This window comes from Pholcus phalangioides, unplaced genomic scaffold (genome assembly GCF_987345545.1).
Source record: "Pholcus phalangioides strain wild (caught in Gottingen) unplaced genomic scaffold, Ppha-v1.0 ptg000041l_1, whole genome shotgun sequence".
Taxonomy (NCBI): domain Eukaryota; kingdom Metazoa; phylum Arthropoda; class Arachnida; order Araneae; family Pholcidae; genus Pholcus; species Pholcus phalangioides.
The window spans coordinates 3,084,586-3,107,221 of NW_028301627.1; the positions used below are offsets into that span (position 1 = coordinate 3,084,586).

At 35.8% G+C, this 22,636-nt stretch overlaps 1 protein-coding gene across 2 annotated transcripts; it reads right to left on the bottom strand.

The window, feature by feature from the left end:
* Positions 1–3,423: 3,423 nt before the first annotated feature.
* Positions 3,424–22,246, bottom strand: LOC149065064 (uncharacterized). 2 transcript variants are annotated; one of them, XM_089254331.1, is made up of 4 exons: positions 22,028–22,246; positions 17,569–17,682; positions 7,839–7,908; positions 3,424–7,736 (listed from the first exon to the last, which is right to left on the bottom strand). In XM_089254331.1, exon 4 carries the CDS (start codon positions 6,921–6,923, stop codon positions 6,126–6,128), a length of 798 nt encoding a protein of 265 aa, XP_089110457.1. In that variant the 5' UTR covers positions 6,924–7,736; positions 7,839–7,908; positions 17,569–17,682; positions 22,028–22,246; the 3' UTR covers positions 3,424–6,125. The 2 variants fall into 2 exon arrangements, with proteins under 2 accessions (XP_089110457.1, XP_089110456.1); XM_089254330.1 differs by lacking the exon at positions 7,839–7,908.
* Between the last annotated feature and the right edge of the window lie 390 nt (positions 22,247–22,636).

Sequence of the window (22,636 nt, forward strand, 5' to 3'; positions counted from 1 at the left end):
TTTCTGAAATGTATATGATGTATGAATAATGAATAATAATAATAACAAAATTTTTTTATGAAACTTCTTATAGTGTAATACCGGCCTTATACGAAATGGATTTGCCGCTGCCTCCCCCCCCCACCCCTCCTTGTTTTGGATATGTGAGGTACATTACGTTATTTCTATATTTCCATGGATCTCAATTAACCTACCTTATTCTGCTGCGTATAGTCCGTAGATTATACGTTTAAAAAAATTTCATTGAAATAAAGACAAAACGTCGGAAATGAATTTCTTACTGAGGATCAAAGTTGCATGAGAAGAGTTAACTTTGAAGAGTCTTTAGTGCGCATAACTCACTGCGTCTTATCTGCGGCTTTATTTTTTTCCGAGAGAGGTTTCATCAGTTATAATTACGTTAAAAATTTATTAACAAAAACATATTTTTTTAACATTTGTAGATTGGGTAGATGCCAATACAAAAATTGACATTTTCTTTACAAAACCGTGTTAAACAACATCCCCAGCTCCTTCTTGAGAGCGATTTTATAGTGATAAATGAAATTTTCTCATGTGGGTTATATGTATACCGCTGCGGACTAAACATGGTGGCTTTTTCCCCCCAAACTAGCGAAGTTTGCATCTGCGGATTATGAGCACCGAAATTCGATAGGTTTTGTTTAATTCTTATTCAACATTAACGTCGAGGAAATGAGACTTGCCTACAAAATGACTTAATGATGATTAAAATTCTTACAAAACTTATAGAAAACAAAAATACAACAAAAATTAAAATCGAAAATTTCGCTATGATAACGAGATTTTCATTTTGATCGAATTTATACTGAGATTTTCAGCTCTTTTTGGAAGTCGGTTGGAAAAAAAAATCAAATTGAATTTCCAACATGCGTTTCTCATTAGTTTCTTGAAAGGAAAAAGATGTAGATGTTTTTTAGAGTCCCGTTGTGGCGACACCTTGCCAAGGTCTGCTAGACAGGGATACTGTCTAGGAGCCTCATAGAAGCCTTTACCGTTACTCACCGGGTATCTGGAACAAGATCCATGAAACTCCGAAAAGATGTTCAGTTGTGTATATGTACGGTTTGTTAAAAATTTTCCACACACACACACATTACACTCGAGACAAAATCTCTACCCGAGTGAGACCTATATTTGAGTCCTCTGACCTCCACAATTAAAAAAAAAAACTTTTGTTTCAATCTCATCGTTTTGATGCGTTCAAAGGAACAGCGATATTTTATGTCATAATATATGTCGAATTTCTTTTGGCTTTTTACCTTGAATTTGGCGCTCCTCCTAGAGCAGACAGAAATCATTCTCCCATTTTTTCGCCCTTTTACCTCGAACTTAACGCCCCTCCTAGATAGGATACAAATAAGTTTTCCTAATTTTTTTTTCGTTTCCACTTTGAATATAACGACCCTCCTAAAGCGAACGGAAATTATTTTTTGTAATTTCTTTCACCCTTTTACGCCGGATTTGGCGCTCCTACTAGAGGGCGCAGAAATCATTTCCCCTAATTTTTTTTCACCCTGTCTATCTCAGACGTGGCGCCCCTTCTACAGCGAGCACAAATAATTTTTCCAAATATTTTTTTTTGTCCTTTCACTTCGGATTTGACGCCCTTCTAGAGCACGCACAGTGCCACCAAGTTGTCCCTGGTTGAACTCATAGGAAAGTCTGTAGCGAGTCGGGAGATTGGCCAGTGATCGGGGGCGCTAAAGTGCATGAGTTTTCTCGTCTGAGCACATTTTTGTTTCTCCTCGTGTGACGGGTAGGAACGAGGCCCAAGTGCAGGATCCTTATTTAAAATGGTCAGCTAAACATAGGTTTAATTCATTCGTTTTTTTAAATTTTTTTTCGAAATACTGTGCTGTATTGGCGATTCGATTCTGAGTAATACAAGAGTCGGGAAAAAAGAGGCATGAAAGGCTTCAGGCTCAAAATCTTTCCCACATCAGAAGACACCTCCGATTCCTGTAATACTAGGCTAACCATATTTCCTCTAGAGAAATACGGGACATTGGGATTCCAAATACGGGAAAATACAGGACATCGCCAATTATCGCCAAAAATGAACAAAGTTGCCAAATATTGCTGAAATTAAGGGGAAAAACATATTGGCGGGAAATAAAGCATAACTACAGTGGATTAAAATGATTTCCACGAGATAAAACGTTCGCCAAGACAAATGTGGGAGATTAATTATTTATAGTTGTAATTATAACATAATTTATAAGGTGAAAAATAATTTCAATCTTTGACTTCAATAAAGAATAAAAATTCAAGTAGGCTTCGCGTAAAAACCGGGACACTTTTGCCAAAAAGTCGGGACGGCCAGAAAAATAGAAAATACTGGGACTGTCCCGGGAAATACGGGACGTATGGTCATCTCATGTAATACTCCCCACACCACAGGAAAACACTTTTGCTCTCGTTAGTAGAAAAATTGGGTGACCAAGGGCGATTCTCTCTCCTCCATTGTTTTTATTTTTTACTGCACAACAACAGAAAAAGAAATTACTTCTCCAAAATCTCCTGCAAGGGTAAACAAAAAGAGCTCGAGCGAAAGAATGTGTATGACCAAAATCGCTATGTACTGTACATATATAGGTGCATTGCCCATCCCATAGATTATTTTCCTTTCGAAAAATAACCGTAATATTATACATTCAAACCTTTTTGTTTTTTTTGAAAAAAAATTTCTTATCTCGGTCATTTTTCATGTATATTTTAGTTTTTTTATAAATACGTATCTTAAAGATATTTTTCTAATAATGTACATATATTTAACGCATTTCGGCGCACCTTCTCATTTGGCGCCCGGTGCAACTGCCCTAAGACCGCCCCTACCTCTGGTCTCCCTTGAGCTTCGTCTGCATAATTGTGAAAATGCCAATTTAATGAAAAGTTTTTTGAATAGGTCCAAGTTCATTTATGTAAATTCTAATGTATCGCCTGTGAAATAAAAATATCTTTTATTGAAATTTTGGGTCACGACCTGGTCATCTTCCTTAATGTGTTGATTACTGCTGAGCTATGTATGTAATATTACAAAGTCTTAATTAGAGGAAAAGGTATTCGTTTCTGGTACCCTTGAATTTTGAGAAAACGACAGTTGTAGCGTCATGATGAAAATAAATCTAATGAAAATGTGTCTTATGCTGTGAAAGAGAGAGAAGAGAATAATTGCATATGTGTATGGTGACCATACGTCCCGTATTTCCCGGGACAGTCCACCGCCACCTAGATAATGTGTAATTTAGGTGGTCGTGGACAGTCCCAGTATTTTCAGTTTTTTTGGCCGTCCCGACTTTTTAGCAAAAGTGTCCCGGATGAGCTTCAGTGTTTGTGTTTCATAGAATAGATTTCATTAAAAATTCAAATACGAAATTTGTAGACAAATTTATTGTTGTCAAAAGACTTCAAATTCTTGAGCGCAACTTCATACTCAAATACAAAGAATAAAGAACGATTATTTGGAAAACTATAAAAAAAAACCATGCACACACAGTCTCTATTAAAATTCTTAAGGTATCCAACTAACTTTTTCTCAGCATTTTCCTATAAAAACGGTACTGGAGTGAACATTAATGAATATTTTTCAACAGAAAGTGTCTCAAAACAATGAAAAAAACAACAAATCTTGGACTACCCATGTCATTTTTAGATCTACTTTTAATAAAAATTAGCGTAATATTCGAAAAACGAATGCATAAAAATTCCATGACGGAATATTTTTTATTTTCACATTACATTTAGCTAGTGAAGATGCAGGTTGTGAACTAAAATTTAAGATTGTTTGGTATGTCCATGAGTTACACCCAAAATCTGTTGATGTAAGTATATGTGTGAATTTTTTGAAATTTCATTTTACACATCGTGTATAAAACACTGTAATGAAACAAATATGAATGTTAGACCTTAGATTTTCGTTCATAACCTTAAGGCGTATGGCAAAATATTACATTAAAAGTTTGTAATGATAAAATCAAGATTTTTAGAAATCATGTTCCAAACTAAAAAAAAAGGTAAAAAATGTCATCCTTCATAAAACATGTTCAGTTTTTATTGGTATAAAAATGAAAGGCCTGTTGTGGCATCAATTAAAAGAGTTTAACTGCATCCATATGGTAGATTTCTTGATTTAAAACCACAACACTAAGTGAACGTAACTTCGGTTTTAAGCGTCATACAAAACAAAAGGCCTGCTTAGGAATCAAAAGAAATCAGGCTTTCATAAAAAATTATAATACGTAAATATATATTTTATTTTCTTCCAAACTGATGCGCTAAATGTATTAATATGATCTGATTACAAAAGTTATCATGCATTATGCAAGAAATCATAGGAAAGGACGCAATTAACATGATCCAAAACAGTTTCAAACGTGGGAAATATCCAATTGTGACACAACAATAAAATTGTTTATCATAATTCTGAATCATTCCACACCTAAAAAACTCAAACCAACTGATTAACGACTTAAGTAGCACACCCCCCCTTCCCAAAAATCTGGCAATAGTTTCTACAATATTCTTTTCTCCTTCAGAATCACTATCACGTTCTTGTCTGTGATTGGCTGCGCCATTTTTCTTTCCTCCATTTTTATCATGTTGCCAGTCATTTCACTTCAACTCTTTGTCATGAACAGCAAGTAAGCCCCGCTACATGGAGTAATTGGTTTTACAGTCTTTCAATTTTTATCTCAACTACTGAAGAAGGAACTTTACACAGTTCCGAAATGCGCCTAGTTGTAGTTTTCCAATTATTTTGAGTCAAAATAAGTTTTCTTCCACTTGGTATATCATAATTCCAAAGTCATCGATGGATATTTCAATTCTAAAATATGCTTATTAAGCTTTTATTTAATATTAATCATAAGCTCAAAAAGACGTACTAAAACTATAGCCAGGGCTGGAAATAGAAGGGGGAGGGTAAACGCCATGGACGAAAAGTTTTGAAAAAGAACAAAAATACTGTTTGCAAATCCCCTCCCCCGAACTCCTCACAAAACTTTTAGTTATGGTCTGCACTACAGCTTTTTGCTGTAATTTGTGAAGACAAATTTTGAAAAATTTACACGCAACGGATATTCTTCTTATTATTTTTACACATTTTTGAGAATTGATCTTTTAATTTTCTCGGGCCGCTTGACACAATCACAAACAAAGAATATGTTGATCCAATAAAAAAAATTCATCATGCGAAATACCTCTCCAGTGTTATATTTATACATTCAAATAAGAAACCTGTTGTGTGTCCATATGGGATACTGGAAAACAAAAGAAATTCTATCAGCATAGCTTGCAGCATGCATTGAGAGAGTTTCACTAATAATTTAGTTTTCATGTCAATCGGTAAAAGTTTTCCAGAAAACTACTCTCTCTCTCTCGACCCTGTCAATTGGTAAAATCCCATGCAAACTTCTCGCAGAATTAAAAAAAAACATTCACTTTATTTTTAAAATAGGCTTTGGGAGAGTTTTTATTGGATTTTCTTTATATGTGTACTTATTCCCTTCCCCCCATAACAGTTAAAAGAGGTGCAGGTTCTTCCACTGAAATATCATGCTAGGACTAAGTCTCGGCAAATCACAAGAAAAGTAAGCACCAGAACAATTTTTTAAGAGCCAAACATTTTTTTTCTGAGAAAAATAGGTGAAAAACTATGTTTTTTTTTTTTAAACTTTTAAACGACATAGTGACTCCTTTTCATGTTCATACATATGCAGATATAAGTTCTAAAAATTTTATATAGCTCTTGGACTTAAAATAAAAAAAATAAAAAATTGAGCACCACAATACTAATTCTTTAGTCACCATCTTGACCTGGGATTTGTCAAATCTTGGTTAGGTCATATTCTCATACTAAGTTATTTGCTTGGCACACACTACGAATCTCATTTCAACTCCCTTCAGGATGAATCAACTTCTGCAGAAGAGAACTGGTTGGAAACTTCTGATAACGAAAATTGCATTCACATGGCTTCTTCCCAGTGTGGACTCTTTTGTGTCAGAATTGCTAGTCAAAAACTACTTTACTACAGATATCACTTATATGGACTCCATCGTGTAGGTTTAAACTGTGAGCTTGAGAAAACTCTTTTACCACAGATATTTCACTCATGTGGCTTCTCGCCAGTGTGGACTCTTTTGTGCGAATTCAATTCACTTACTTGAGCGAATTTTTTACTACAGATATCACATTCATGTGGCTTTTCTCCAGTATGGAGCCGATAGTGTAATTTTAAATGATCAAGTCGAGAAAATGTTTTACAACAGATTTCACACTCGTGTGGTTTCTCTCCCGTGTGAACCCTGTGGTGTGATTTTAAATGGACAAGCTGAGAAAATTTTTTACCACAAATACCACACTCATGTGGCTTTTCCCCTGTGTGGACTCTTTTGTGTTTGTTGAAATTGCTACTTTGAGAAAATGTTTTATGACAGATATGACATTTGAATGGCTTTTCCCCAGTATGGACTCTTTTATGTTTGTTGAAATTCCTTCGAATCGGAAATGTTTTATAGCAGATCTCACACTCGTATGGCTCTTCTCCTATGTGAACACTCTTGTGAATTTTTAAAGTCATACTTCGAGAAAATGTTTTATGACATATATCACACTTATGTATCTTCTCTCCAGTATGAAGCCTATGATGTGATTTTAAATGAACAAGTTGAGAAAATGATCTACCACAGATTTCACACTCGTGTGGCTTTTCTCCCGTGTGGACTCTTTTGTGTTTATTTAAAGTATCTACTCGAGAAAATTTTTTACTACATATATCACACTCATGTGGTTTTTCTTCCATGTGAATTCTTTTATGAATGTTTAAACTGCTACTTTGAGAAAATGTTTTATGACAAATATCACACTCGTGTGCCTTCTTTTCCATTTGGACTATTTTGCTCATATTCAAATGCTGTGGCTAGAAAGCATTTTACTATAAATACCACAAAATGTGAAATTTTAAATTATCTACAAGAGTAGGTGTTTTACCACAGATTTCACACTCATGTGACTTTTCCCCAGTGTGAACTGTTTTGTGTTGGTAAAACTGTAAATGTCAGAAAATTTTTTATCACTGAAATATTGCACTTGTATGGCCTTCCTTCATTATACAGATCCCCGTTTTGTTATTTAAATTGCCTACTCAAAACAATATTTTACCATAGAATTTACACACATGCAGCTTCTAACGCCTTTCGACTCTTTCACGCCAGTTCAAATCACTGGTGTCAAAAAATGCTTCATCACAATTATATGGCTTCCTTCATGTATTTTGTGTATATTTACATTTTTTGTGAAACAATTATTTTCACAAAATCCACAGTCACGTGGCACTTTATCAGTGTTAATTTTTGTGTGCTCGTTTAAAGTGTTTATCTGATGAAACGTTTTTCCACAGATGTAGCTTCTTTTATTGTAGATTCAAATTGCTGATTTCTGAAAATGTATCACCAGACTATCATATTACACTGATGTCTGTTTTCTACAATGTGGAAATTTCAGTCTAATATTTTCATGGACATCATTCTAAATCATTCCTTTTCATCAATGTTCTGCTGCAGCACAGTGACTCGTGAGTTTTCTTCAGTTTTAAATTGATCAGAAGCTATAAATGTCTAAATTAATATAAAACTGGAATTATTTTCATCCACATCATCTTCATTATGTACGTCTGCTGCTTCATTGTGCAGATTATGATGGGAATCCCTGATTATCCCTACAAAGAAAACATATCATCATCACAAAGTGTAAACCTATTAGAATCTAGAATCAAGGTTGGCAAGGTTTAGATCAATACGGCAAAACCCATGATATTTACCATACTGTCCAAAACACTCGCTTCAAAAACCATACATGAAAAATGGAAATCAAAGTAAAGATAACAGGCCCTATTAATAAACAGAACAAAATGCTTACAAGCAAATGGATCAAAGTAAAAGCTGAAGCTTCAAGTAAAAGGTAGAAGCAAAACATTTAATCAATATATTGATGGTCACCTTTTACTTGCAAATAAATCCTTCTAATCTTTAAGTAAAGGATGAACCGCAACCCCTTATGTTGGCACCCGGAAATCTGTCAATTGTGCAGATTACAATGGTCAACAACTTTATACAAATAGACAATGAAAAACTTGCATATCTAAAATATGCTTCCCGTAACAGAGTGGACAGAAATATTTAACTGAGAGAAAGCTATTTGAATTGTTCTAAATAGGGTATGCAAATACACATTCATTTTCTCAACAATGATATACACAGTGTGATAGGCGTCCCAGAGACTTCTCTATGATGTTTCAAAAACACCCATGCCACGAAGAAATTCAAAAAACACATGCCTTTCCCTTCCTTCCCCCCCCCCCCCCATGATAGTTTGAATTTTGACTGTGGTAATATTTTTAAAATCTGGTCAAAGTGGACACTGGACTCACTCAGCTGTATCCTATACTACAGTGAAAACAGCGATACTCAATATAACGACGAATCTCCCTCTACAATAATATTTCATATCTTGGTTTGAAATTGTCTATAGGCTAGTGTTAGACTCCGTACGATGCAAATATATCCTTTACAGTGATAAATCCCTCCACAATGATATTTTTGAGGAGATTTAGCAACTGTTACAATGAAATTTTTTTACATTTCACTCAAGATCACCTTCATTTTGTTCCTTCCAGTATTTATTTTTCTTCCAGGGCGTACTGTCTGTGTTTTGCACTATCTACTCTTTGAAAGCATTAATAAAATTACTGTTAAGTTAATCAATTAAATTTTTTTGTTGTGAAGAAGCACTAATAAATACATTTTGTAGTGGTAATAAAAATGCAATTCAGAACAAATGGCACCAACAGCATAAATTTTGCGGCTACTGATGAAAATGGTAGTGCCTCTGGATATAACGATAACCCCCTCTACAACAGTATTTCAGGGCTCCCACTCAAAAAATGAGAAAAAGTGAGAAAACGCAGGAATAAAAAGTAGGATGGGGGAGGGTAACCCCCTTAGACAACATAATCATAGCATAATGGAAAAAAATCAATAAATTTTTTTTTTTCATAGCACTATTTCAGTTTCCTATAAGATTGACTCAAGCCAAAGCAAAATGATAAATGACTAGGTTACAAAACCAATTTTTGGTCAAAACAGTGTACTAGCAACCACAGATAATTCTTTGCTGTCTCTCCTCATATATATTACATTCTTTTTTAGAGTCTTCCAAAGTGAAGAGCTTGTCAACTCTCTTCGACAAGCCACAGCAAATTTCGAAGACATAAGTTTTTTAAGAATGACGCTCCTTTGAGACCACTTTCAAAAGCACAGTGCAAAATGTGTAGATTGCAAGATCCAATGTAAATAAGGCAAGGTGAACCTGTTTTACTGTGTTGTCCATCATTTTTTAAAGGGATTTGTTCACATTTTACTGTTCATGACAAATGAAGCACTTCCATTTCTAGCTCTTTGCTGAGTATTGTAAATATTGTTTATGAATCTTCATGCCTTAAAAATACAGAAGACAACTGAATGCTATTGGGTAGCACCAGAATCACCAAACCTAGAATAGGCCTATGTATCCAACTGCTTTGAAATGCAAACTGTTGTTTCACCTATTTGCACCGTAATTTTGAATGTTAGTTACTGTCCAAGACCACGAAGTAATAAATACAAAATTATTTTTCCATCCAGACAGAAGTTTTTAATGACTACTATACTTGTTGAACCCTCAAACTAAGCAAATGAAAAATTAATCAACCAACTGGTCTACATACACCCCCTCCCAAATAACCTTAAAAATGATAAAAATTTCTACTTTGGCAGAATCATTAATTGCATTCTTCAACATTTGTAATATTTGGCAATATATCAATGATTTTCTGCTCAATTAAAATCAATTACACAAATTTTGTCGATAGGATTTGGTAAGGAAAAGTAGGAAAAAACAGAGAAAGTAGGACAAAAGTAGGACATTTTACCAAAAAGTAGGAAAAGTAGGACAAGTGGGAGCCCTGAGTATTTTTTCTTCACTCTTAGAGTATCGTTATATTGAGGTTGCATATCATCAAGATGAGTTTTTCTTTTACTTCATTTCAATGTATTTCATTAACAACCTTCATTCATAATAAAATGCCCCTTTTTACACATCTTCCTGGATCTTTGCTGGGCAGTGATTTTGCTGTTTTCTAACTTCGAAGTTTGAATGCTAGTCGGTCTCCTATTCAGAAAATTCTCCCCACATAGAGCAGGCAGACCAACAACACAATACTGACACAACATGAAAATTCAAGCATTTAGCATATTTTCTCTACAATATGAAAATCAGGTGGCAGCACCAGCAAGAACACGAAACAAGCACAATTCTGACAACAGAAATATTTTGTGGCTCCACATACACTCAGAGAACACATTTTAGTACGCACTGATTCGCAGGGCCATCTTAAGAGCATAATGGACCCTGGGGCAAGTGATTTTTCTGAGGCCCTACCTGTCAAATTCTCGAAAAATTCAACCACTTATTATTTTTCTGAGGCCCCTCTTCTCTTGAGGCTCCCAGGCCATGCCCGGGTGGGCCCATGCATTAAGACGGCACTGCCGATTGGATAGAAATTCTGCAGAGGAATATGTACGAGGTGCATGTGGGTCATTCCCAAAAAAAAGTGTACAAACTGTTTCCACGGCTTTATAATTTCTTTTTATCAAATTTGAGAGCATTCTGGAAGTAATTTTAGTTCTTTTATAGTTCTTCACCTAATTCTCTGTCGTATGGCATTTCTTAATTTTTTTCAGATGGTATCTAATTTTTTTTTTAAATCATTGTTTGTATAGCAAAACGTCAAAAGTCTGGCTGTTCTCAGCTTTTAAAAAAAAAGTGTTAAAAAAAGAGACTCGGTGCAAATCTCTCTCTGGAATTTTTTCTCAAATAACTTGGAATCACATTTCATACAACGGTGCTGTTGGTGCCATATGCCATAGTACCAAATTATGTTGTCATGGTATTCTCTTGTCACCACTCTCTTTTGAAAATGAAATTTTAGATTTTTGGCTTGAATAGGAAAGTTGAAAAGGCACCAATTATGTTGTGGTGCTAGATTCAAAAAATAAACTTTTGGCCTAGTGATCATAATAGTGGGGATACAATTTTACGTTGTTGCCGTGCCAGCAACAACCCTTTGTGTGACGGTGAGTAATTCTCCTGATCAAATATGCACTAGAGCACATTTTAACCTTAATGATTAAGTCATACTCAAAGAAAATAACATGTCAACACGCAGAGATTTAAGTTTCTTAACGTTATTTAATTCTTAGTATTCATATTTTTGACTTCAATTGTTTCACATGATCAGACACAAAAAAAACCAATTTTTTTAACTTCAAAAGTGTTTCAACTATGAGCAAAAATCAAAACATAAACAAAAATTTCAGTCCTTCTCCTAACAAGACATATTCATAAGATCTGAGGCATTTAAAAGATAAACAACAAAACCAAAACAAAAACAACTATACTGAAATCCTTAATTCCCTTTTTTTTTCTTTGTTATCGAAATCAAAGGTTATTTGGATGCCTAAAGACTATATATATATATCTTAATTTAACCCTTTGCTTGCCGACCACTACGAAACAAAAAGATAAAGGAAAATTCACTCACAACATACAGTTTCCCACGCAGGTCACACCATCTTTGAAAACCGGATCTCCCATGAATATTTCATCTCCTCACTGAACGCTGGTTCAGAGCTCTCCGCTTGACCGCAGGACTAGTTCTTTCAGGGAACTACCACTTGGGGCAGTATGGACTAAGACCTCTGACCTGGATTCCATCTGGCGTGTCGGTGATAGCCGGAAAACCTTCCTTCCTTCTGACTACTCCATGTTACCTCTGTAGACCGGCTCGGGTTCGGCTTCTTTAGAAACTTAAGTTACATATCTGTCGGGGATGCTATTTTTTTTCCGTGAATTCTCTTACGTTACGTGGGGGGAGGGGGAACTTTCTTCATGAGGGACCTCACTTACTGGTGCAACTGATACCGATGAACTGCACACCTCCAAAGTGTTCCTGATGATAATATTAAATGAAGCGATGGGTGGGGCTTGTGAAAGCGCACCCTCTGATTCCTCGTGCAAACTACATCACCTAAACTTTTATCCAATCATATCACGAGGGGCTAATCAAAAATAAAACATTACAGGGTCGTCCCGATAAAATGAAAGGGCTTTCAGCAAAGTTTTTAAATGACAACAATAATTTTCAATATAAGATTTCCGGATTAAAAGCATAAATACTCATAAGAAAAACATTTACATCATTGTGTGTGTGTGTGTGGGGGGGGGGGGAATTTAGCTTTCCAACGATATGCTACACGACATATTTTCATTCATGATTAGTGGCATGGTAATTTTCCGGGCCATAAGACAAAGAGAATTAAAAAAAATTCAATTAACACAAATTTTCACATCAAGGCAATTAATTTACACATACATGACACTTGCGAAACGTCCCAATATATGATCATTTTAAAACCAACATTTCTGTTTCCTATAGCATTAAAATATGACAAAACACAGAAAGAACATTTGTTTTCTTAATTAATTTTCGGACAAATTAATTAATTAATGTGAAAAATAATAATCTCAGAATGAGTACGTTCCTTCAATCTCAAATTCTGATGAAAAACCTCATGTTTCAGACACGAAATTACGGTATTTTATGTACAACAAGAACAAGAGAGCAATAAATAAAATAAAAATAAATAAATTCTTCCTCCTATACATGCACAGGAAGCATTTCGTTCGTGCAAGAAAACTCTGACTCATCAATATGGAGAACATCTTTGAATTAAGGTGACTCTCTCGCACAAAAGGAAGAATATATTATTTAAGTGAACACATATTTTCTCGTTCAAATTAACTCGGAATTTCCCAAAACTTTACAGGAAGAATCGGAAAAATTCAAGGAATTTGTTGTTGATCTTGAGAGACTGAGATGTTAGAACAAAGCATTTAATATTTAGGATTTTCCGACAAACACATACAGTGTGAGAGTGTATGACCACTCTACACAAGCGATCAGTGTTTCAGATTTTGGGCGTTTTAGGATATTGGATGGAACGATAACACAAGAGGGAAGGAACTAGACAACCACAACGTTTAGCTCAGCCTTCCACAATAAAATAAAGACAGAAGCCCAATAATTATTCATGAGACAAATACAATTATATCTACATTTGGCAAATTACACTTATTAGACATGACTATATGGTTAAAAATACGTCAGGCTTATTTGTCAAAGGGGGAAAGTGTCCCACGACTTTTCCCACCTTGACAGTGTCATAGATTAATAAAAAACTCTGACAATAAAATTTTTATATATTTTTATTTTAATTTTAATTTTGTTAAAAAACTATTTTTTTTTTGTTCGTGTCCCGAAATTTTTCCCATTTTAAAATAAAATGTCCACTCTGTTACGGTCATTCGGGAAATATATTTTTATTCCAGATTAAATCTGATAACATTTTTGAGCTCATTGAACTTTAAATGCTTGATCAACAAGTTTGGATTTGACTTTTGCAAAATGACTTAATACTCATGTTGTCTTTAGTACCAGATTTTTCTCAGCCGAATGTCCACTCTGTTACTTCATTATCATAAATAATTAAGAGAGATATAGATGGCTTTTTTCTCAGCCAGAGATATCAAGGAAACAGTTATTTTCCGGATATTATGCCGAGGTGAGCTCGGAAAGAAAAGTCATCACGTCTCCGCCGGGACTCGAACCCAGGCCCTCTTGCATACCGGGCAAGCATGCTACCATCTACACCACAGGCAGATTCATGTGTCTCCAGTGGTGTAGATGGTAGCATGCTTGCCCGGTATGCAAGAGGGCCTGGGTTCGAGTCCCGGCGGAGACGTGATGACTTTTCTTTCCGAGCTCACCTCAGCATAATATCCGGAAAATAACTGTTTCCTTGATAAATAATTAAGATTTTGTTTTCATCTATATCAACATCAAGTGATAGTGCATGGAGAAATGCTTCAAAATATAATAAAAGTTTTTATCAATCATTTAAATTTATAATGAAAAATAATAATTTAGGCTAATTTGTCCACTCTGTTACAATCCACTCTGGATCACTAAAAACTCAAGCAACGCCAGCACAATGGAAACTATGATGTAAAGTTTCCACAGATTTTTAAATTTTAAGTTAAATTTAATAAATTATCTCTGTTCCATTTAAACTCTTTACTGCAATCATATTATTTTTTCAGTTAAATTACAAAGTTAAGTGGTACAGATCGGCAAAATCGCTGTCAGGAACATGTGCCAAAAGAGGCATTTGGCATGAGTAAAGGTCTTTCTATGACAATACATCCTGTATTTTATGAAACAAAAGCATTATTTTCCTATATTGGCTGTACTTCTCCCCCCCCCCCCCCCCAATCCACTCTGGTCCACTAATTGTGAGAGGCATAAATGAAAGATTTATCGAAACACTGCAATTCAATATGAGCAAAAAAAAATTTAACTAAAAAAGAATCATCCTGATATAAAGTGAAACGTTGATATAATGATACTCTGCAAACCAAGAAAAAATATTGTTGTAGAGGGGTTATCTTTATATCGACTGGTAGCATTTTCATCAGTAGCCACCAAATTTGTGCTGTCGTTGGAATTGTGTCGTTAGTCACACCACGAAATGGACTTGTGTTAATTCCCAACAAAAAATTGTAATTGATTGGATTCACTGTAACTTTAGTAACTCTTTCAAAGGGTAGATTGTACAAAATACAGACATTATTAAACGAGCTAGAAACAAAACAAAACAAAAAACACTGGGAGGAACAGGGTAGTAAATTGTAACGCAACTGACACATTTAAAAAATAAATACGATGAACGTATTGGGGTAAATCGAGAAGCTATCCATACTTAGAATGAGACATCCATGAATGCATCTTATAGGCATTGCATGATATTTTATCATGTATATACAAATTGTTTGTAGTTTTTGTAATTGCGTTTTTAATTGGGTTGCTGTTGCAGAGCCTCAATATTCTCATGTATTATTGTTATAATTATACTTTGCACATTGGCTCTCCTACCAAGCACGCTCTGGTCATGTGAAAGAATCTCAGTACATTATGTATGGAAGCATGAGATGATCACATCACCAGATGCTCCTCTGATGGGCCATGTGTGTAAGAACATCAGCTTCAGCTTTCACACGAGAGAAAAGGCATTCATGCCGTCTTTCTCTCTCATGTAATATGTCTCATGTAAATATGTACTTGCAAACATATAATTATTAACTTCACAGGGCTCCCACTTAAAACATTAGAAAAAGTAGGAATAAAAAGGAAGGATGGGGGGATGGTACCCCCTTAGACAACATAATCGTAGCATAACAAAAAAAATTCCTAAAAAAAAATTTTTTTTTCATTAATATATTCCTCCCCATAACACTATTTCAGTATCCTATAAGATTGACTCAAGTCAAAGCAAAATAACACAAATGACTTGGTTACAAAAACAAGTTTTGGCCACTCTCTTCAACAATACACACAGCAAATTATGAAGGCATGTAAGATTTTTAAGAATGGCGCTCCTTTGAGACCACTTTCAAAAGAACAGTGCAAAAGGGTTAAATTACAAGCTCCGACGTAAATAAGTCAAGGTGAACCGGCTCGTTTTACTGCATTGCCATCCCTGTTTTAAAGGGATTTGTTTACATTTTACTATTCAATACCAGTGTAATCGTTTTTGAAAAATGAAGCACTATAATTTCTAGCTCTTTGCCGAGTATTGTATGTATTGTTTACGCCACTGCATGCCTTAAAAATACATTTGGGCCATTGCAAGACAATGGAATGCTGTTGGGTAGCATCAAAATCACCAATCCTAGAATAGGCCTATGTATCCAACTGCTTTGTAATGGAAACTAATGTTTCACCTATACACAAAATGTGCACCATAATTTTGAATGATGATTACTGTCCAAGAATGTGAGAAGTAAATACAAAATTATTTTTTGCATCCAGCCAGAAGTTTTTAATGACTACTATACTTGTTGAACCCTCAAACTAAGCAAATGGGAAATTAATAAACCAAATGGCCCACATACGCTCTCCCAAATAACCTTGAAAATGATACAATTTCTGCTTTTTCAGAATCATCAACTGTAATCTACAACATTTGTACTATTTGGCAATATATTGATGATTCCCTGCTTAATAAAAACCAATTACACAAATTTTGTAGATAGGATTTGGTAAAAAAAGTAGGAAAAGTAAGACAAAAACTAGAAAGTACGACAAAAGTAGGATATCTTACCGAAAAGTAGGACAAGTGGGAGCCCTGACTTCATATTAAATTAATTAAATATATCATGTTCCTTCATAAATAAGCCTCATCAATACGAAGTCAAATGTGCTACAGTCACCTTAGCACTTTATTTTAGAAATATATAACACACGTATTTGTTATCGGCATCTTCTCAGCTACCTCATTGGTCATTTTGCATGTAGTGGCCTTGTATTTGTATTAACATAATGAAAGTGATTTTGAGCGAAATATGAAAAATATTTTTGAAGTAGAGTTGCTAACTAAAATATCATTATGGAGGGATTTATCTCTGTAAATGATATATTTGTATCATAAGGAGTTTAACATTAGCTTATAGACAATTCCAAACAAAATATGAAAAAATATACTATATAGCTCTACGTTTTAGAACGATTTATCGTTATATTGAGTATCGCTGTAGTGAGTTTTGACTATAATAAAGGCTACAGCTGAGCAAGTCCAGTGTTCATTTTGATTAGATTTTAAAAAAATTATCACAGCTACAATTCGAACTATAGGGGGAAGGTGGCATACACTTTTTCAATTTGCTCATAGAGTCTGAATGTTTATCAAACATCATAGATGAGTCTCTGGTACACCTATCACATAGTGTATATAATTGTTGAGAAAATAAAACCGTACTTGCATAATGGCCTATTTACAATATTTGAGATATATTTTTCTCACTTGAACATTTCTGCCTACTCTGCGATATAACCTGCAAAAAATATAACGTATTTTAAAAATACAGTCGACCCCATTTATAACGTTTTTCTGCTTAGTACGACTTATTTTCGTGGTCTGAACTCTACGTAATTCTCATTGAGATTTCCCACTTACAAAATTTGTTTATGATGGCTTTTAAAAAACGTTATAAGCAGGATCCACTGTTGTCTCTTCAAGGGTGTTGCCAGGGCTGTAACTAGGATTTTTGCCCCCCCCCCCATCTTTTAAATTTGATAATTCTATAACATGTTCTTTGTTCTCGCCTAAAATTTCTGCCCGGGGTGTAGCCTTCTTCTAGTTCCGGCCCTGGGTCTCAACCTCCCCCCCCCCCATAAAAAAAATAATTGTTACAACTATTGGGTCATCATTTTTTTTCTGTGCCATTCGACTGTGCGTCAGTGGAATAACCAGACTTTCTACTTCACTCAAAGACATTCCTGTTTTTAATATTAAAACCAAAATGTTGGAAGAGGGGAAAAAAATAGAATTACTTACGGACTTCAGATAGCAGATGAATCTGAAGCAGCAATGAATTCAGTCCACTTTGATGAAAGATCAGCTTTTGGCCCCGTTTTCTGATGAATCCTAAACAACGTCCCTACAGGACACCTACGAAGAAAAAAATGAAAAAAATATAAATGGCAAAAAATGATTTACATATAATCAGCAAATAGCGATTCCTCTGCAATGAATTTTTATTAATTTCAACCAACTTAATACCATTGAATTTTTTTTTTTCCAAATGAATTTGTGAAAGAAGAAAAATATTTTTGGAAGACACTGATCAAAATAAAGTGTCCTGTAAAGTATAGGTCATATGGTCAAGGTTCTTCTTTCTGTTTTAGGTGCCTGTCACGCAGCGAAACGAGATACCCTTATTACTGAGGAACATGTGAGGAGGGAGAAAGGGGATAGTTAACACAAGGTTATTAAGCTCGTTTTTGGTCACGCAAAAAGATATGCCCCGGATGTTGATGCTGCCATCTATCAGCTATCTTATAAATCTGTTGTATCTTTTGCATTTTTTAAAATTAGAATGTATTTGAATATTAAAAAATAATTATATCCTTAGAACTTTATCATTAAAATATAATAAATCTTTTAAATTAGAATAATTACAGTATGAATTTTTGCAATTTGCAAAAAAAAAAACATTGCCGATGGCAACTGCTGGACCTAAATAATGATTTTCGATGCTGATGTTAAAATATCGATAAGGATCATTGCACAAATTATTTATGTTCATATTGCGTTTAAAGAGCATTATTATTTTTGCACTGATACATATACAGATAATGTGAATAATAATTTGATAAACAAAAATTATCGAATGGAGTGCAATACTTTACTAATTGTAATAGTACATGTACTCAGGGCTGGAACTAGAGGGGGAGGAGCAGAGAGGGTAACTGCCACAGGCAGGAAATTTAGGGGGGGGGGCAAGTTTTGGGTAGGGGGAACATAGAATACCCCACTGTACAAAATAATTTAATTTTAAATTGGTGGGTGCGGAAAAAATCCTAGTAACGGCCCCAACATATACTTGACATCATATTATCATAAATAAATGGCGTATATTTTTGGAAATCTGGGTGGTGTCCCAAAATATCCTACCATGAGCCGCCACTGATTAATTTTTTGGTTCAAAATACAGTTCCGATTCCACTTCTTCGAAATCTTCCAAGAAGATTTTATCTTCATATCTTGTAACTTATCCAGAATGAGGTTCTTGATCAAATGTTCTTCATTCTATTATCACCTAATAATCTCAGCAATAACCCTGAGATTAAGCTTAAATTTTAGCACAAATGCCCATTTTCCACTGAACATTGTGTCACTCTGAAATAGCACAAGTCTGGGTATTACTGCTCTTCAGATAAAGGGTTGATGCTTCCAAAGTAAGGATTTCATGCAAGAACAATGACTACTACTTAACCTTATATGAACGCCACACCATACGCTGAGATAGACATGAAAGGCTGAGGGGAAACAGGATGATGATGATGCCAATTTATATATATATATGCATAGCCTATATGATCAGTCAGCTTAGTTATTGATGCCGGGTATTTTCTTTTTCTGTTATTGACGCTGCAAAAATTCGGGGGGGGGGGGGGACAACAACATTTCTCCCCGTACTTCTGCCCATGCCTCAAACACATTCCTCTGCCAAATTTCAGTACATGTAAGAACGTTTTTTCTGAGTGTATGTGCGGCCCTTTAGGTACTCATCTTGCCAGAGTCATTCTTATGAATGATGAAATGCCATCTGCCTTTCATATTTTGAAGTGAAGATGGTAAATGCTTAAATTTTCACATTGTGTGAGTATTCTATTGTAGGTGTGCCCACTCTCTGTGAAGACACTTCTTAACCAGCTCGCATTCGCCCCCCCCCCCACCTCAATGTTCAAACTGTAAGTTCAAAAACTGTAAGAAAAACAACTTCATCCAACCACCAGGGAATGGCTGATGGGGTTCAAACCTGAATCCTCACGACCACACAGCAGCATGCAAGAATGGCTGCCTATTTCGGGATTTGTGATATTGTGGGCATATCAAACAAGCTATCATAAACTGGCCCATCTTGGCACATGGGGCCTACCCAAGAGATCAAGTCAATGACAGCTGTATAGTCAATTAGCTAGGAGCTAATGAGGTTGCCCCATGAACAAGAAATGCGTGATTTTAGGAAAGATTTTTTAGGAGAGTTCTATTGCTAGACATTAGAGATTAAAGGCCAATGGTTCTCTCGTTAAATGGAATTGTGGGAAATTCAAGTCAAAATTAATTAATTAATTAATAACCGATTTATGTACATCAGAAAAATAGAGCAAAATAAACCCCAATGCCACTTTTGGGGAGTAAATTAATATACAAATGAATCTTATTCGTGGAGAAAAATGGCACTAAGTACAATGACCCAATTAAGAGTTGAGCCATTTTGTTGGCTTGCCATATTTTTATTTACATCCTGGAAGATGAAATCGAAACTCTTACCAGGAATTCCTTATTTGGGAAATTCTCTGAAGACAACCTTCACCCACCCCCACATTCCCAAAAATCGACACGTCCCTCCTCCCAGGGAGTCGCTACCCACGCTTATTAGGGTAATAGAGTTTAAGAAAGAAAACTTGTCTCACATAATCGTATGTTCAGGCCAGCTAAATTTCTAAGGCTGGCTTATTCCTTCCCCTACAAAAGTATGCTTGGGCTTGAGAATCAGGGGTGACTCGTGATGTGCCAGAGTCAGTACCAGCTGACGCCATTGCCCTGACAGAACCGCTACCCATGTATTCTAAGATTGTGTTTTACTGAAAAGGTAAGATTTCATTAGCTGGGTTGCACCAAATTTGACGATTTCCAATTCCACCAAAATCTTTTCTTCTTGGCGACCTGGATTTTTTTGCTCGCCCAACATTTGCAACATCCTGAAAATCAAGATGGCTGAAAAAAAAAAATTTGGCACTCCTTCTTTTTCGGCAAGCTAGAACATTGTGAAGAAGAAATCTGGAAACAATGAAGTAAGTATTGGCTACAGGATTCACCAACCCATCACATTTGGGCTTCTGCCCCTCTGAATCCAACTCATATTTTCATAAAGGGTGGTTGATGACATAAGCATTATCCAAACTCCCCCCCTCCTTGTCATCAAAAGTCAGCAAATCGGAAACCCCCTTTCCCCCCTCCCCCATTGATGATGACATAATACTTGAATGGCCCCCAAGCAAAGGATACATGATGACAAACATGGGTGGAACGATTCCTGCATGGGCAAGTGGGGGCATTTGGATTGGACTTTGGGTTTAATGGCGAAAGGAACAATAAGGTCAAAATGAGTGGGGGCATTTTCTCAGGTTCCCTATGATTTTAGATACCCACAAAACATTTCCCCCTAATCCTCACAGGAAGCCCCCCCCCCCGATTCCCCTTAGCCTACAGCCTCTACAAAAATGGGTTCTGCTTCTATTTCCAAAAATCTATCACTTTGCTCTCTAAAATACAGGGTCAACGGTTGAGACTACTAATTTAATGTATATGTGTAGGCCTATATATGAATTGACATCATCATCATCGTGCCCCACCAGACTTCCAAGTCTATCTCCGCCTATGATGACAAACAGAGCTTTGGCTCAATAAATTTCAATAATGGCAAAACACGATATAACGAGACCTAAGACGATAGTGAAAATAAGGAATGAAAATGGTGCAAAAAAAATAGATAAGGGTTGTTGTACGTTAGCTTCAAAAACATTACTGTCACCAATGGAAAATTTTGAGACCTATACAGTGCCAACGTAATCAGTTGATGACATAAAATAATCGTCAAATTTGGCGCAATCCCGATTATGGAATCTTAAGCCAGGTTTTCCTAAGTTTTTTGCGCCGCGTGAACCGAATTGGGCTATTGTGAGTCGGCAGAAACATGTTACATAGTCATTTGTGTTTTCCTAGCTGGGTGCATCAGATCAGGGCAGCTACATAGTATATGGGCCCTGACATTAGCTACTCTGTCATCTGCATGCTCCGGTTTGAAGAGAAGGGAAAGGAAACAACGCAAATGTAGAGAAGATAGGCAAAACGCGCGGCGCACGACGCATTTGTCTCCTCCAGCAGCATTCGACCAATCACGTCTGACGTAAAAAAGCGCTGTTGTGAGGTGTGTTGCGCTCACGAAAGTAGGAAAACAGTCATACTAATTTTCTTACTGGTGAGTGGACGGCGTGTCACGCTAGGCGATTCACGTTGCACGCGGCATAGAAAACTTGATCGGTGGCTTTAAGCCGGGTTTCTTCAGCGCGCGTGCCAGGTTAGCAACCTGAAGCCAGGTTAAAAACCTGAAATTCAGGTTTTTTTGACCAATCAGCGTTTTCACGCTGCACACAGCGCAAAAGCTTTACTCCTAGGGAAACCCGGCTTTTGCCCTGAAAAGTATTAGATCGGTAATACCACGCACCTGATCCGAGACCAAGCCTTTTGAGTGAAGGCAGCCAGAGCCCAATGTGAATGCAACCCCGAATGAATCCGTCCAAGGAATTAGTGAATCCTCGCAAAAAAGGATCCTAATTATCTCTTGATGACCAATAATGGGAATTTAATGATCCATTGAAGATTAAAATCAGCGAGAACACAATCTTAACAGCGAGTACCTAGAGTCGGGTAAACATAGTCGACCGAAACCAAAATCAACGCCACCCGGGATAAATAACGTTCGTAGTTGTTGTCTTACGATTTTTCGGAGTTCTTTTGCTTAACGTCATCGTCTTCTGAACACTTCTCACTTTCTCCTTTTTCATAATTCATTAAACTTTATTTAAAACTATTTTTATAAGAACAAATCTAATTCAGTTATCTAAAATTTTGAGCATTTTCTCTTGATCTTAGGACGTTATTTTTTTTTTTATAATCGTTTTGAGAGATGGTATTTTTTTGACCCCAAATATTAGGGTGACCATACGTCCCGTATTTCCCGGGACAGTCCCGGTATTTTCTGTATTTTTGGCCGTCCCGACTTTTTGGCAAAAGTGTCCCGGTTTTTCCCGTATTTTACACGAAGCCTACTTGA